The following is a 13,761-nucleotide window of genomic DNA, read 5'->3' as shown; positions in this document are numbered from 1 at the left end:
CGTTGGAACAGAACAAGGGGATACTGCATGGTTTAAAGTCAGGAAAGGTATACGTCAGGGTTATATCCTTTCACCATACCTATTTAGTCTATGGAAACCCTGGTGGCATAGTGGTTAAGTGCTATGACTGCTAACCAAGAGGTCGGCAGTTCAAATCCACCAGGCGCTCCTTGGAAACTCTATGGGGCAGTTCTACTCTGTCCTTATACGTCGCTATGAGTCAGAATCGACTCGACGGGAGTGGGTTTATTCAGTCTATATGCTGAGCAAATAATCTGAGAAGCTGGACTATATGAAGAAGAAGGGGCATCAGGATTGGAGGAAGACTCACTAAAAACCTGCGTTATGCATATGACACAACTTTGCTGCTGAAAGTGAAGAGGACTTGAAGCACTTACTAATGAAGACCAAAGACCACAGCTTTCAATATAGATTACACCTCAACATAAAGAAAACAAAAATCCTCACAACTGGACCAATAAGCAACATCATGATAAACAGAGAAAAGATTGAGGTTGTCAAGGGTTTCATTTTCATTGTCAAGGGTTTCAACACTCATGGAAGCAGCAGTCAGGAAATCAAAAGACTCATTGCATTGGGCAAATCAGCTGCAAAAGAACTCTTTAAAGTGTTAAAAAGCAAAGATGTCACCTTGAGGACTAAGGTGTGCCTGACCCAAGCCATGGTGGTTTCAATTGCCTCATATGCATGCAAAAGCTGGACAACGAATAAGGAAACCCGAAGAAGAATTGATGCCTTTGAATTGTGGTGTTGGTGAAGAATATTGAACATACATGGACTGCCAAAAGAACAAACAAATCTGTTTTGGAAGAAGTACAACCAGAATGCTCCTTGGAAGCAAGGATGGCGAGGCTGCTTCTCATATACTTTGGACATGGTGTCAGAAGGGATCAGTTACTGGAGAAGGACATCATGCTTGGTAAAGTAGAGGGTCAGTGAAAACAAGGAAGGTCCTCAATGAGATGGGTTGACACAGTGGCTGCAACAGTTGGGCCAAACATAGCAACAGTTGTGAGGATGGCACAGGACCGGGCAGTGTTTCATTCCGTTTTGCATAGTGTCGCTATGAGCCAGAACCGACTCGATGGCACCTAACAACAACAACATTAATGCATACAGATAGCCATGTGTATGTAAATGTTAAAAAACAGCAGGGAAGAATATATTTTAAAGAGTGATTCAGGAGATAATATTGGAGCCTTTACTCCCTGTCCTAAAATGTGACCCAGCTGGACTCACAAGGACTCACAAAGACACATTGACTGGGCCCAGAGGTATAAAGACAATAGCTAGGACAATATTGGAAAATACCTTTTAGGGAAACTTTCACATAAACAAATCATAAAACAACACAGGAGTTTCCATTCTTATCTTTTTTCTATCAGTATTTAGTGAAAAGAAATTTTTTTGGACCAAGGAAGACTCCTGACTGTCTTACTGAAACCTGTACCAGTGATTGTTAAGAAAGACAATTTAAAATGTAAGATCACAGTTTCTAGCCAATCTGTGGAAAGGTGAAGCTTTCAATGATTTTGCCCATTAGTAATTTTAGTATATACTGATGACTGTAAATTTCCTTGGACTCGGGCAGACATGGCTGTGGCAGCATGCTTGTCCGTTTCCCACTTTTGTCTATTCTATAATTTCTTTGGATTTGGGCAGACATGGCTCTGGCAGCAGGCTTGTCTGATTTCACACTTTTGCCTCTGAATACATGCTGAATAAAACTTTTCTTTTTTACTTTACTAAACTTTGTGGTGTTTTTACCCTAGAACAACAGTTAACAGTGGTTTCCTTATGGGGAATGGGATTGTAGAATTGAAGAGAAGGACTTTTCCTTCTTAATTTATAAAGCTTTTGTAAATTGTGATTGTCGTTGTTGTGTATCATTGAGTTGATTCTGACTCATAGCGACCCTGAAGGAAGGACAGAGTAGAACTACCCTACAGGGTTTCCTAGGCTGTAATCTTTGTGGGAGCAGATCGCCAGGTCTTTTCTTTTGTGGCTGGTAGGTTCAAACTGCCAACCTTTCAGTTAGCAGCCTAGCACTTAACCATTGTGGCACCAGGGCTCCTAAATTGTGATAGCATGGGTTATTTTCGTAGATTTCGATATTTTTAAAAAGTCCCTGTGTGTTTATGGGAAGGGTGGTAGTTGAGTGTGTGTGGGATGTGGGAGAGAGGGACATTTTGACTCCTTTCAATCAGGCAGCCTTCTTTTTGTCTGTTATAGTTATTGTGTTGCCCTTAAGATTTAATTTGAAGGGTCCTGACACACATAAAAACCTTTTTCTGACTCCTGGCTTAATGGCTTGTTTCTGCTAAAGAACATTTGCAACAGGAGCCTGGAATGGTTTACCCCAAGAGGCTCCACAAGGTGAGGCGATCCGGCTCCAGGGCAGCTCCTTTGGGTAAGGAAGTCTCTTAGTGTACAGCTGATGGGTCTGCATGGGTGGTAGCTGCCTCCAGGAGGGAGGCTCTTCCTGCTGCAAAACAGAAATGGAAACCCCACAGCCAAGCAAGATGGGGACTCACCTTCCAGGCACTGGTACTGCACCCACAAGTAGCTGCCCAGAGTAGGGCAAAGGTCTCCAAAGTAGGTTCTGTCTGCTGCCACCTGGCATGCCTGCAGCCCCTGGCACTGCCCTGGGAGGTACCCACATCCAAGAAGTGGGAGCGAGGTGAAAGACAAAAGGGGAGTCTGTTTCAGACAGAGCTTAACAGCTGAATGACCTCCCAGCCATCCGTTTACCACAGCCACCCAACAAGTATCTATTGGTGTGTCCTCAAAGCCAGGCCCTGAACTAGAAGAATAATTCCTGCCTGCATGTAGCTAATGGTTTAGCATAGTGCTCCAGAAACTTCAGGGTGCCCCAGAATCCCCTGGAGGGCTTGTGAAAACACAGCTTGCCGGGCCCCTCTCTGATTCAGAAGGTATGGAGTACAGCCTGAGAACTTGTATTTCTAATAAGCTCCCAGGTGATGTTGATGGTGCTGGTCTGGGACCCCACTTTGAGAACCACTGATCAAGTAGCATCTAGTCAGATGGCCTGGCTTGAAATAGAAACCTATACTCTGAGAAGTGGCAGAGAGGAAGCAGGATTGGGCAAGTAGGTTTGGCCAGTGGGAGGCACTGGATGGAAGACTAGAGGGCAGTGCATTAGTTTCCTCTTTCTGTTTTATCAAGTTACCACAAACTTGGTGGCTTAATGCAACACAAAGTTATTATCTCACAGTCGTGTAGGTCACAAGTCTGGGTAGGCTTGCCTGGGCTCTTCTCAGGGTATCATAAGGTTGAAATCAAGGCATCAGCAGGGCTGTCTTCCTTTCTGTAGGGTCTCCTTCTGCTTCTAATCATATTCTTGTTATTGGCAGAATTCAGTTCCTTGGGACTGAGGTTCTCCTTCCTTGCTGGTCATCAGCCAGGGGGCACCCTTTCCTCCTAAAGGCCTCTCTCTAGTCATTGTACATGGTCCCTACATCTCAGACCAACAACAGTGCATCAAATCCATCTCATACCTGGAACCTATCTTACTTTCTTCTTTTTTCCCTCATCATTTTTCTGCTTCTAGCCAGAGGAACTGCTTTGCTTTTAAGGGCTTATGTGATTAGATTATACCTACCTGGATAATCCACAAAAATCTCTGTACTTTAAGATCAACAGATTAAAAACCCACCCAATTACATCTGCAAAGTCCCGTTAGGCATGTAAGGTAGCATATTCATGGTCATGGTATCTCATTAGATCCAAAGGCCCCAGGATTAGGGTATAGAATCTTCTTCTTAGAGGCCATAATTCTGCCTACAATGGGCAGGAAGAGGTAAGAAGGTACTTCTTGTCCTCTCTCTCACTGAGGCTCTTCTGCGGCTCCAGCTCTTTCTGGGCAGGTTCTTCCTCCATGGTCCTAGCTCCAACAGGACAGACTCCACCATGGTTTTGGTACCTTCTTATTCTTTTTTTTTTTTTTAGCACCTTCTTGATGGTCCTGACTTCTACTTTTGGTAAGACTACCTCCTCCTGTCATCCCTACAATCCCTAGGGTTAGTAACAGCTTTCTGTTGCTGCTAATCTCAGGGCTCCATCATCACCCCCTGTGAGGCTTCTTAGCACCTCCATTATGTGATATACCAGTTCCCTGCATTAAATTCCCTCTGTTGAAAGATCTAGGATGATTTCTCTTTTCTTGATGGGACCTTGACTGATACACCTTTCAATCTGAATTAACTACTCCTGGTTTTTGTTTTTTTTTTTTTTTGGTATATGCAGCCATGGCACTAGACTATAATCTCTAAGAGAGCGTGGAGTTTTATTTGTTCAGTGTGATATCCCCAGCACACAGAAAAGTACCTGGCACAATAGTAGGAACTCAATAAGCATTTTTGCATGAGTAGATAAATAGTACCTTTTGCTCCCCTCTGTTGTAGCACTTAGCACGAGGTTAGGTAATTGCCTGTGTACATATCCATCTCCCCATTAGGCTGTGAGCGCTTTGAAAAACAGGCTGTGCTTTATTCATCTCTGTATCCACAGAGCCAGGATAGTGCATGGCACAATGCTGGCAGTCAATAAATGTTTATTGACCATCTAATTGAATAAATGAGTGATCGTGGCACTTAGATATGGATGAACACCCCTAGGGCTCTGCACAGCTCTCCTCTGACCCTTTTAGAATGGGTATGGGGCTCCCGTTAGCAGTGGTCTCTGGAGCTTGGCTGCAATGATTTGGAAACTTGCAGCTGAGCCTTTAAGGTAACAGCCTCCTCCCTCCCCCGCCCACCCACCCCATCAGTGCCCTGGTGAGAGAGGCACCTCCATCAGCCTCTGAAGTTCAGGCCCTTCCTCCTTGGAGGAGCCATAGCATTGGGAATGCTGGAGCAAGAAGGAGACATAGACAGAAACAGCTAGCTGATTCCAGCCTTTCCTACTCCAAGGGGAGTGAGAACACCATCATCCAAAGGCCTTTGGTGGGGAAAGGAGGGGTATGTCCCCAAGATGGGGAGAGAGGCCAGCTGCAGGGTCTACCAGTCATGGGCATCCCTCCTGGAATCTTGGCAGGGCCTTTGGGCAAAGGCTGAGCCCCAGGGGGAACTGCTTATAGGCATGTGGCCACCTTAGCCAGAAGCAGCAGACTGCCTACCTTTGCAGGACCCTGCAGCTGGACAGTGCCCACAGCAGCAGAGAGGTGAGGGCTTCCCTAATGTTCCAGATGCTGGGAGTCTCTGGGGCCTTCACACCTTCTGGGAGGGCACAGGGGGCCCCTGTGACAAGGACGATGAATTCCTTGTCACCCTGGCAAGTGCTGCTCAGAATCAGATTTAATCTGATTCAGAAAAACCAAGTCCTCAAGAAACTCTTCCACATGAACCAGAGATATCACCAAGAATGTTTGTTTCAACGTAGTTTACGAGAGCAAAGATTAAGAAACAACCCATAGGTTCCGAAACAGGAGAGCAGGCACATTACGGATGAAAAGAATAAACTAAACTGATGTGTCAAGATGAATGCTACGTCTCAAAATCAAGATGTTGAGCAAAAACCAAAACAAAATAGAAAAAAGCAAATCACAGAATGACACATACAATATCGTTTATATAAACATTAAACCTTACAAAACAATGCTATATAATGTTTCAAAACAACCAAATCCACTGCCGCTATGAGTTGGAATCGACTCACAACGACCGTATAGGAAAGAGTAGAACTGCCCTGTAATGTTTTCAAGGTTGTAAATCTTTATGTCCTTAAATTATGCCGTTGGTGAGGATGGCGAGACTTTGTCTTACGTACTTTGGACATGTTATTAGAGGGGACCAGTCCCTGGAGAAGGACATCATGCTTAGTAGAGGGTCAGCAAAAAAGAGGAAGACCCTCAATGAGATGGATTGACACAGTGGCTGCAACAAAGGGCTCAAACATAGCAACAATTGTGAGAATGGTTCAGGACTTGAAAGTGTTTTGTTCTGTTGTATATAGGGTTGCTATGAGTTGGAACCAACTTGATGGCACTTAACAACATAACAGCAAATCTTTATGGAAGCAGAAAACCACATCTTTGTCTCACGGAGAGGCTGGTGGGTTCGAACCACCGACCTTTCGGTTAGCAGCTGAACACTTAACAACTGTGCCACCAGACTTCCTTAGATAATGTTTAAAACCCATTGAAACCTGTTGCTGTTGAGTTGATTCTGACTCACAGAGACCCTACAGGATAGAGTAGAACTGCTCCATACAGTCCAAGGGGTGGGTGGTAGATTCAAACAGCCAACCTTTTGGTTAGCAGCTGTGCTCTTACCCATTGCGTTTAGGGATTCATAAATGGAAGGCAAAAAGAGAACACAATGCATGTGATTAATAAACACTGAATTTGTGACAGGAGTAGGACCAGGGAGGGGCACATAGGCCCTCAGCTGTACCCATAATGCCATATTCATTTTGTTTAAATCAGGGAATCTTAAACCAATATGTCATAATATCGCGATTGAAAAAGTTGAGTAATGGGTATATGCGAGTTCACTGAAAAAAATTTTTTTGTCTATATGTTTAAAACATTTCAAAATTTAAAAAATTAAAAAAGCAAAGCAATGTTTCTAGCAAAATGTTCACCCAATGTACCAGGACCGATTTCTCAGGACCAGTTTCCATGTCCAGCGATGGAGCTTCTCTACTTGGTGCTGTGGGCAGAGACTGGCTAGCTTTCCCATGTGTTTGAGGCCCAAGCTCAGACGTGAGGATAGTTAAAGCCTCCTGGATGCTTTTGCTGGGCACCCTTGGGCACAGAATACTGGAATCTGCCCTCTGCTCATAGCCAGAGACGCGGAGCGCTTGGGGCCCTACCTGCCACCTCGTCCTTCACACTGACCCAGCTGCACTCCTCCTCCAGGTCTGTGGGGCGCCCAGTGTCCTGGGTACAGTAGTGGGGGGCCTGGCACCCGTAGAAGGCATCCTGCATCTGGATTACCTCCCCTGAGCCACAGTCCATGGTGGCATTGAAGCCGTCACAGGCCAGGCTCTGGCCGACACCTGTGGGAGGGGAAGGCAACACCTTAGGAGGGCGCAATCCACAGATGGGCTACGTCTGGAGGGTTCTCGGAGATCAGGGCTGTGAGATGCAAGGACCCTACAGGGGCCGGCTCAGCGGGGGTGAGAAATACAAGGTGGTGGTCAAGAGTTTCTCTCTGGAGCCAGACTACCTGGGGTCAGATCCAGCCCATCTTTGTACTGGTTGTGTAACCTTCTGAAAATTAGTTAGCTTCTCGGTGCCTCCTCTGTAAACATGGACTATCAATACCACACCTCATAGGATCACTGTTGTCATTAGTTGCCTTTGAGTCAATTCTGACCCCATGTGTGTCAGAGTAGAACTGTGCTCCATAGCGTTTTCAAGGCTGTGACCTTTCAGAAGCAGATTGCCAGGTTTATCTTCCCAGGAACCTCTGGATGGATTTGAACCACCAACCTTTTGGCCAGCAGCCAAGCAGTAAACCATTGTGCCACCAGGGCTCCTTATAGGGTTGTTAACTGTTGCTGTCAAGTCAATTCTGACTCATAGCAACCCTATAGGACAGGTCCTATAGGGTTTCTAAGGAGCAGCTGGTGGATTCGAACTGGCAACTTTTTGGTTAGCAGCCTGAGCTCTTAACCACTGTGCCACCAGGGCTCCATGGGGTTGTTTGGAGGATTAAATTAGTTCAAACATGTAGAGTAAGGATTATAAAGTAGCCATTTTATTTCCCCTGTTTTGAATGCTTTCCTTGAGCCTTATCTTGAAACAGTGCCTGGCTAGGTGCTAAATAAAAATTTGTTGAATGAGTAAGCAATTTCAACCCTATTAGCTGTATTATTATCCTCCCGATTTTATAGTTAAAAGTATTGGGGTCAGCAGGGTCACTTGCTCATGGCTCAGTACACATCTGTTGGTAAGGCCTGACCTGGCTCAGGTGCTAACAGCCAAAATGTGGGAAATGCTGAATTCCAACTTAGGCCCGTCTGCCTGGTCAGAAGGTCACAGGGCAGGAGTTAAGACCAAAATCTGAATTAGTTTCCTGTTGCTGCTGTAGCAGATTACCACAGGCTTAGTGGTTTGCAACTACACAGATTTATCCTCTGACAGTGCTGAGCCGGAAGTCCATATGGGTCTCACTGGGCTAAAATTGATATGTCAGCAGGGCTTTGTCCATCCTGGAGGATTGAGGGGAGAATACATTTCCTTGCCTTTTCCAGCTTCTAGAGGCTGCCCATACCCTCAGCTCATAGCCCCACTCTCTCTCTGACCACAGGCAAACCTGGGTTCAATCCTCAACTCTGTCACTTCCCAGATGTGTGACCTGGGCAAGGCACTTCCCCATTTCGAGCTTCACTTAAAAATGGGTCTCATAGGAGTTACTTCTATTGTTGTGATGAATAAATGCACCCTCAGTGCTTAGCTCAGCATGGAACTCCTGCAGGATAAACGGTAGCCATTCATAATGTTACCTCTACGCCAGGGGCTCCAAGACCCCCAGGCTGACAGATTCTAAGAGCCAGGCTTGATGGATGTGGGAGGTGATGGCTGTGACAAGAAGAAAGGGAAAGTTATAACATACAGTTCCTGGGAAGCTTCCAAGTTCTCATAGTTAGCCTTCAAAGGGATTTAAACATATGTGGCATCTATTTTGAACTGGGCAAAAGGGGAATTGAGCAGAGGCCCCTTTAAGGGTTCAAAACTCAGAGAGGGGCCAGGAGCTGGGGAGGGGGCTGCGTCCAGGAAGCCCAGAAGCTTCTGTCAGGCCAACTTGAAGGCTCTGAGCACATCAGAGAAGCAGTGTCAGAGGGCCATGGGGCAGCCTGGACAGCAGTGGCTCAGCTCAGAGACCAGGGCCTGCATGGCAGGCAGGACCTAGACTGGGGCCACAGGCAGCTCCTGTCAGGACTCTCAGGGGAGCCTGCAGGAGGAGCCCATGGTGGGCGTTGCTGGAAAGGGTACAGGAACAGAGCATGCAGGAACTCGGGAGGTTGGCATGGGGTAGATTTAGGAGGGGAGACCCAGGCTGGTGGGGTGGCAGGAGTCACGGGATGAGAGGTAGCAGCACTGTGGGTGCCCGTCTCCCCGCATAGGAAGCATGGGAACAGGGGGATTAAGTAGAGGTGGGAGTGTTTTCCCCTCGATATCTTTGTGCTAGAGGGGAGACAGAGACAGTGAGGCAGGGAGGCAGGGAGGCAGGGAGGCAGGGAGGCAGGCAAGTTCACTGGAGAGAGTGCATGTGGGAGGGAGACACAGAGAGACAAGCATCACACCGGGAGAGACAGGCAGGCAGAGAGAGAGACAGGGGGAGAGGCAGAGATGGAAAGAGACCAAGTTAGAAGCTGAGAGAAAAATAGAGACACAGAAAAATACAGCTAGGTAGGCATTGAAAAAGGAAGACAGGGACTCAGGAAGACAGAGTAAGAGACAGAGAGACAGTCAGAGACAGAGAAGTAACATAGAAAAACCCAGAAGACAGGCACTTAAACAGGCAGACAGAGAGAGAGAGACAGAGAGAGCGACGCACACAGATACAGGGAGAGAGACACACACAGATACAGAGAGAGAGAGCCAGGAACAGAAACAGAGAGAGTGAGAAGAAAAGAAACCTCAAGAGAGAATTGAGAGAGACAGAGAAGGGGGGAGATAGAGAAAGAGAGGGTCAGAGAGATGGAGGCAGAAAGAGAAGAGAAAGAGACCCAGCTGGAGAAGGTGGGCCAGCAGGAAGGGAGGAAGAGAGGGAGGTGGGAGGGAGGATCCCCACACAGGTGACTCACCAGACTCACAGATGAAGGCGAACACTTGGGAGCAGTTGTCTGTTGTGGCCCACTCGGACAAAGGGCCTTTCCCAATGTAGCCGCAGGTGTTGGGGGCAGGCTCAGCCTGCCCTCCACCCCAGTTGCTGTAGGTCACATTGGAGGTGTCCAACCAAGTTTCTGGCCCTGAGAGGGGAACAACATCAGGACTCGACAACTTTCTTCTTACCCCTTCTCTGTGCAGAACTTGCCTTTAGCTCAGCTCCTAAGTGTTGAGTAAATCCGTTGTCATCAAGTGGATTCTGACTCATGGTGACCCATAGAGTTTCCAAGGAGCACCTGGTGGATTTGAACTGCCAACCTTTTGGTTAGCAGCCATAGCACTTAACCACTATGCCACCAGGGTTTCCAAGTACATTGAGAGGTTGGAGGTCTCTCTTTTCCCTGGAGGGAAGGGGCATTTCCTAACCATTGTCTTCAAACATGAGAACTTAACCTAAAAACAGGGACACCAAATAGAAGAGCACATAAAAGGTTGTTTGCTTAAATAAATGATGCTTTCTAGTGCTGTCTAACCATAATCTAAAAGAGCATAGAATGCTAGTGTCCCCAGGATAGTAAAAGGTGTTCTACCCAGGAGTAGGGTTTCTAGTCGCATATCTTCAGGGAGTGCTGAGATAAAATGGAAGCACTTCTTCAGAGCTTCAAATACACTGATGACTGTTGAAGAGGTGTCATGAGTAACAATACCTGGAAACAACCCGAGAGTCTATCAACAGATGAATGGAAAAACAAAATGTGGTCCATCCATACAATGGAATATTATTCTGTGATAAAGGGAAATGAAGTCCTGGTGCATGCTACAACATGGATGAACCTTGAAAACACTATCTGAGTGAAATAAGCCACATGCAAAAGAACAAATGTTGTAGATCTCACTTATATGAAATAAGCAAATGTATAGAGACCAAAGTCTATTAGTGGAACCAGTAGCTGGGGGAAGAGGAGAATGGGAAGTTATTGCAGAAGAGATACTGAGTTTCTTTTCAGGGTGATGAAAAATAATCGGTGATGGTTGTACAACATGGTGAGTATAAGTAATGTTACTGAACTGTGCACTTAAAAATGGTTAAAATGGCAAACTTTTTTTAAAAATTGCAGAAAGTATATAGGTAACAAAACATTGGCCATTTCTATCATCTTCACATGTACGGTTCAGTGACATTAATTACATTCATCATGTTGTTGGACTATTACCATTAACAGTTCCCAAATTTTTCTATAAACTTTTTGTTATATATATTTTACCACAATAAAATAAAATAAAAGAGTATCAAATGCCCACCTTGTGGGGTTGGGATAAGGATGAAATAAAAATGTCCATTTGTTTATTCTCTGCTGTGGACCAGAGGAGGGCAATAAAAACGACCAGAACCTCATTCCTTTCCCCGAGGGGCTCATAGTTGGGGGAAAGACAGACACTTAGATAATTAAGCCATGCCCAAAGTGTTCTCAGAGAAGCATGGGCGGGGTCCTACAGGTACATAGAGAAGAACTCACCTGACTGTATCTGGGCTGGGTGGGGGGGTCATAGAGTGATGGTTAAGTAAGAGTTTCGGGAAGACCATTAAAATGAGACTCTGATGTGCACTGAGCTGTGCTAGATGCTTAACCTCTTTAATCTCATCACAAGTGGCGGAAAAACATGTGGAAGCCCTTTGAAAACAGCTTAGTAATAATTTTCTGAGACTCAGTTTCCTCATCATTGACAACGGTAGTAATTATCTAATCAGTTGTAAAGATTCAGCACCATAAGGGACATAAAGCACTCAGGATAGTGTCCCACACTATTCTAGGACGAAGTCCTAGCTGTTATTAGGCTCATGCAAAGAAACTGGCATTTCTAGAGTATCAGCTATGTGCTGGATTCTGTGTTAGGTTGTCGTTGTTAGGAGCTGTCGAGTCAATTTTCTACTCATAGCAACCCCATGTGATAGCGTAGAACTGCCCCATAGGGTTTTCTAGGCTGTAATCTTTATGGGAGCAGATCACCAGTTCTTCCTCCCACAGAGCTGACCTTTTGGTTAGCAGCTGAGCAGTTAACTGTTGTGCCACCAGGTCTCCTTCTGCGCTAGGTACTATACCCAAATTACTTCACATCTCTTGCCAATGTACTAGCTACTGTACCCGAATTACTTCCTTTCTTGAATTGAGAAGATTAATTTGCTCTGTGGAGCTCTGCATGAGAAGTGATGGTGAGAACTGCAACCACAAGCTTCCCATACAACATAGCTAGCCCAGTCCCTACCTTCTGTGGTTCCATTTGGCTCCAAATTCCCTGTAAGCCTGATCCACCATTCCCTGTCCTGGGAGATGTGCTTCTGCAGAAACTGCTGGGTGGCTTCATCCCGAATGAAGATCAAATGGCCTCCTTGCCCCTCGCACCAGCCCTGGGCACCACGGAAAGTGAGTCCAAGTTGTACAAATTCATAGCAAGCATCTCTGAAGGCCACCTGGCTCTTAGAGCAAAAGCTGTCCTCCTCTGGCCCAGCAGTCGTGACCCTAAAACCCAGAACAAGTTCCAGGAGTACTAAGGCCACGGCACTCATCCTTGAGCCACTCTTGGAGTGTTTGGTGGAGCATACTCCCTGGTCCCTCATATACTGTTTCTTCACAATCACCCACCATCAGTCTTTCCTTCTCTCTTTGCATCACCTAATGGTGGCTACCTTTGGTTTTGCAAAGAAAAGATTCTGCATGAATGTGTCTGTATTTTTGCCTCACCCAGCTCTTTGTTTAGTGCTCTAAATCTCTAATTAATTTGCAAGATGGTCTTCTAGAGAATGATAAAGTTGCTATATCACCTGTCTGTTTGTCATTCAGTCAACTGTTAGCTTCCGATAAAAATCCCTTTCTACTGATCTTACATCATTACCCTTGAGGGCCAAATGTTTCATGAGAAGCCATCAGCATGTGGGAAGCATGTGATAAAAGAAAAATGGCCGGAAAGTTAGAATTACGGGAATGGGAAGAAATCAAGTTGGACCCATGTCCAATCCTATTGTCTACAGTAGCAGCTGTACTCAAATGATAAACATTCTCTCCCCAACATGGCTTAAATCCTAATGGATATTTGTATCACTCTCTGACTCACCACGTTATCACTCATGCCTGTTGGAGAATAAAAACTCCCTATATAAAATTTATTTGATGTCATCATGAAAATAAGCTTCCTTTCAAAAATCAACCCTGACCATTGTCACCCTCTGCCTAAACCCAACAATGGGCTTCCATGGTCTGTGGATCAAGTTCAGACCTGTATACAATGCTCTGTATGGTCTGGCCCCTAACAATATTTCCAAACATACCCCAAGATGTAGGGAAATAGGAACTCTCACCCATGGATGATGAGAGTGTAAAGCAATATAACCTCTACATCAGGCATCTTGACAATATATGTCAAAGATTAAAATGCAAAAAACCCCATGATGCAGCAATTGAACCTCTAGGAATTTTAGTTTGGTTGTTGTTAGCTGCTGTCAAGTTGGCTTCAACCCATGGCAACCCTAAGTATAACAGAATGAAATATTACCCAGTCCTGCGCCTTCTTCATGATCGTTGGTTCGTTTGAGCCTGTTGTTGTGGCTTTTATATAGATAGTGTCTTTCAACTCAGGGGGCTCATTTTCCAGCAGTATACTGGACAATATTCTGTTGTGATCCATAAGGTTTTCATTGGCTAATGTTCCAAAGTAGATCACCAGGTCTCTCCTCCTAATCTGTATTATTCTGGAAGTCCTGCTGAAACCTGTCCACCATAGCCAACCCTGCTGCTATTTGAAATACCAGTGGCATAGCTTCCAGCATCACAGCAACACGCAAGCCACCACAGTATGACAAACTAACAAACTGGCTAGGAATCTTATCTGCAGATAAATTCATACCTGTGTGAAATGTCATATGTATAAGGTTATTCATTGCAGGG

General features: G+C 45.5%; 1 protein-coding gene across 1 annotated transcript in view; it reads right to left on the bottom strand.

Annotated features, from left to right (window-relative positions):
- LOC100675129 (polycystin-1-like protein 2) overlaps positions 1–13,331 on the bottom strand; it is a 45,561-nt gene extending 32,230 nt beyond the window's left edge. Inside the window, exons 1-4 of the mRNA XM_064273747.1 lie at positions 12,086–13,331; positions 9,799–9,963; positions 6,856–7,041; positions 2,556–2,666 (exon numbers count right to left, since the gene is read on the bottom strand). Of these exons, the coding sequence (XP_064129817.1) occupies positions 2,556–2,666; positions 6,856–7,041; positions 9,799–9,963; positions 12,086–12,437 (814 nt within the window). The 5' untranslated portion in view covers positions 12,438–13,331. The remainder of the gene's footprint in view (positions 1–2,555; positions 2,667–6,855; positions 7,042–9,798; positions 9,964–12,085) is intronic.
- Between the last annotated feature and the right edge of the window lie 430 nt (positions 13,332–13,761).

Source organism: Loxodonta africana, chromosome 21, assembly GCF_030014295.1.
Source record: "Loxodonta africana isolate mLoxAfr1 chromosome 21, mLoxAfr1.hap2, whole genome shotgun sequence".
Lineage (NCBI taxonomy): Eukaryota > Metazoa > Chordata > Mammalia > Proboscidea > Elephantidae > Loxodonta > Loxodonta africana.
This window is presented reverse-complemented; position numbering and strand designations above follow the sequence as displayed.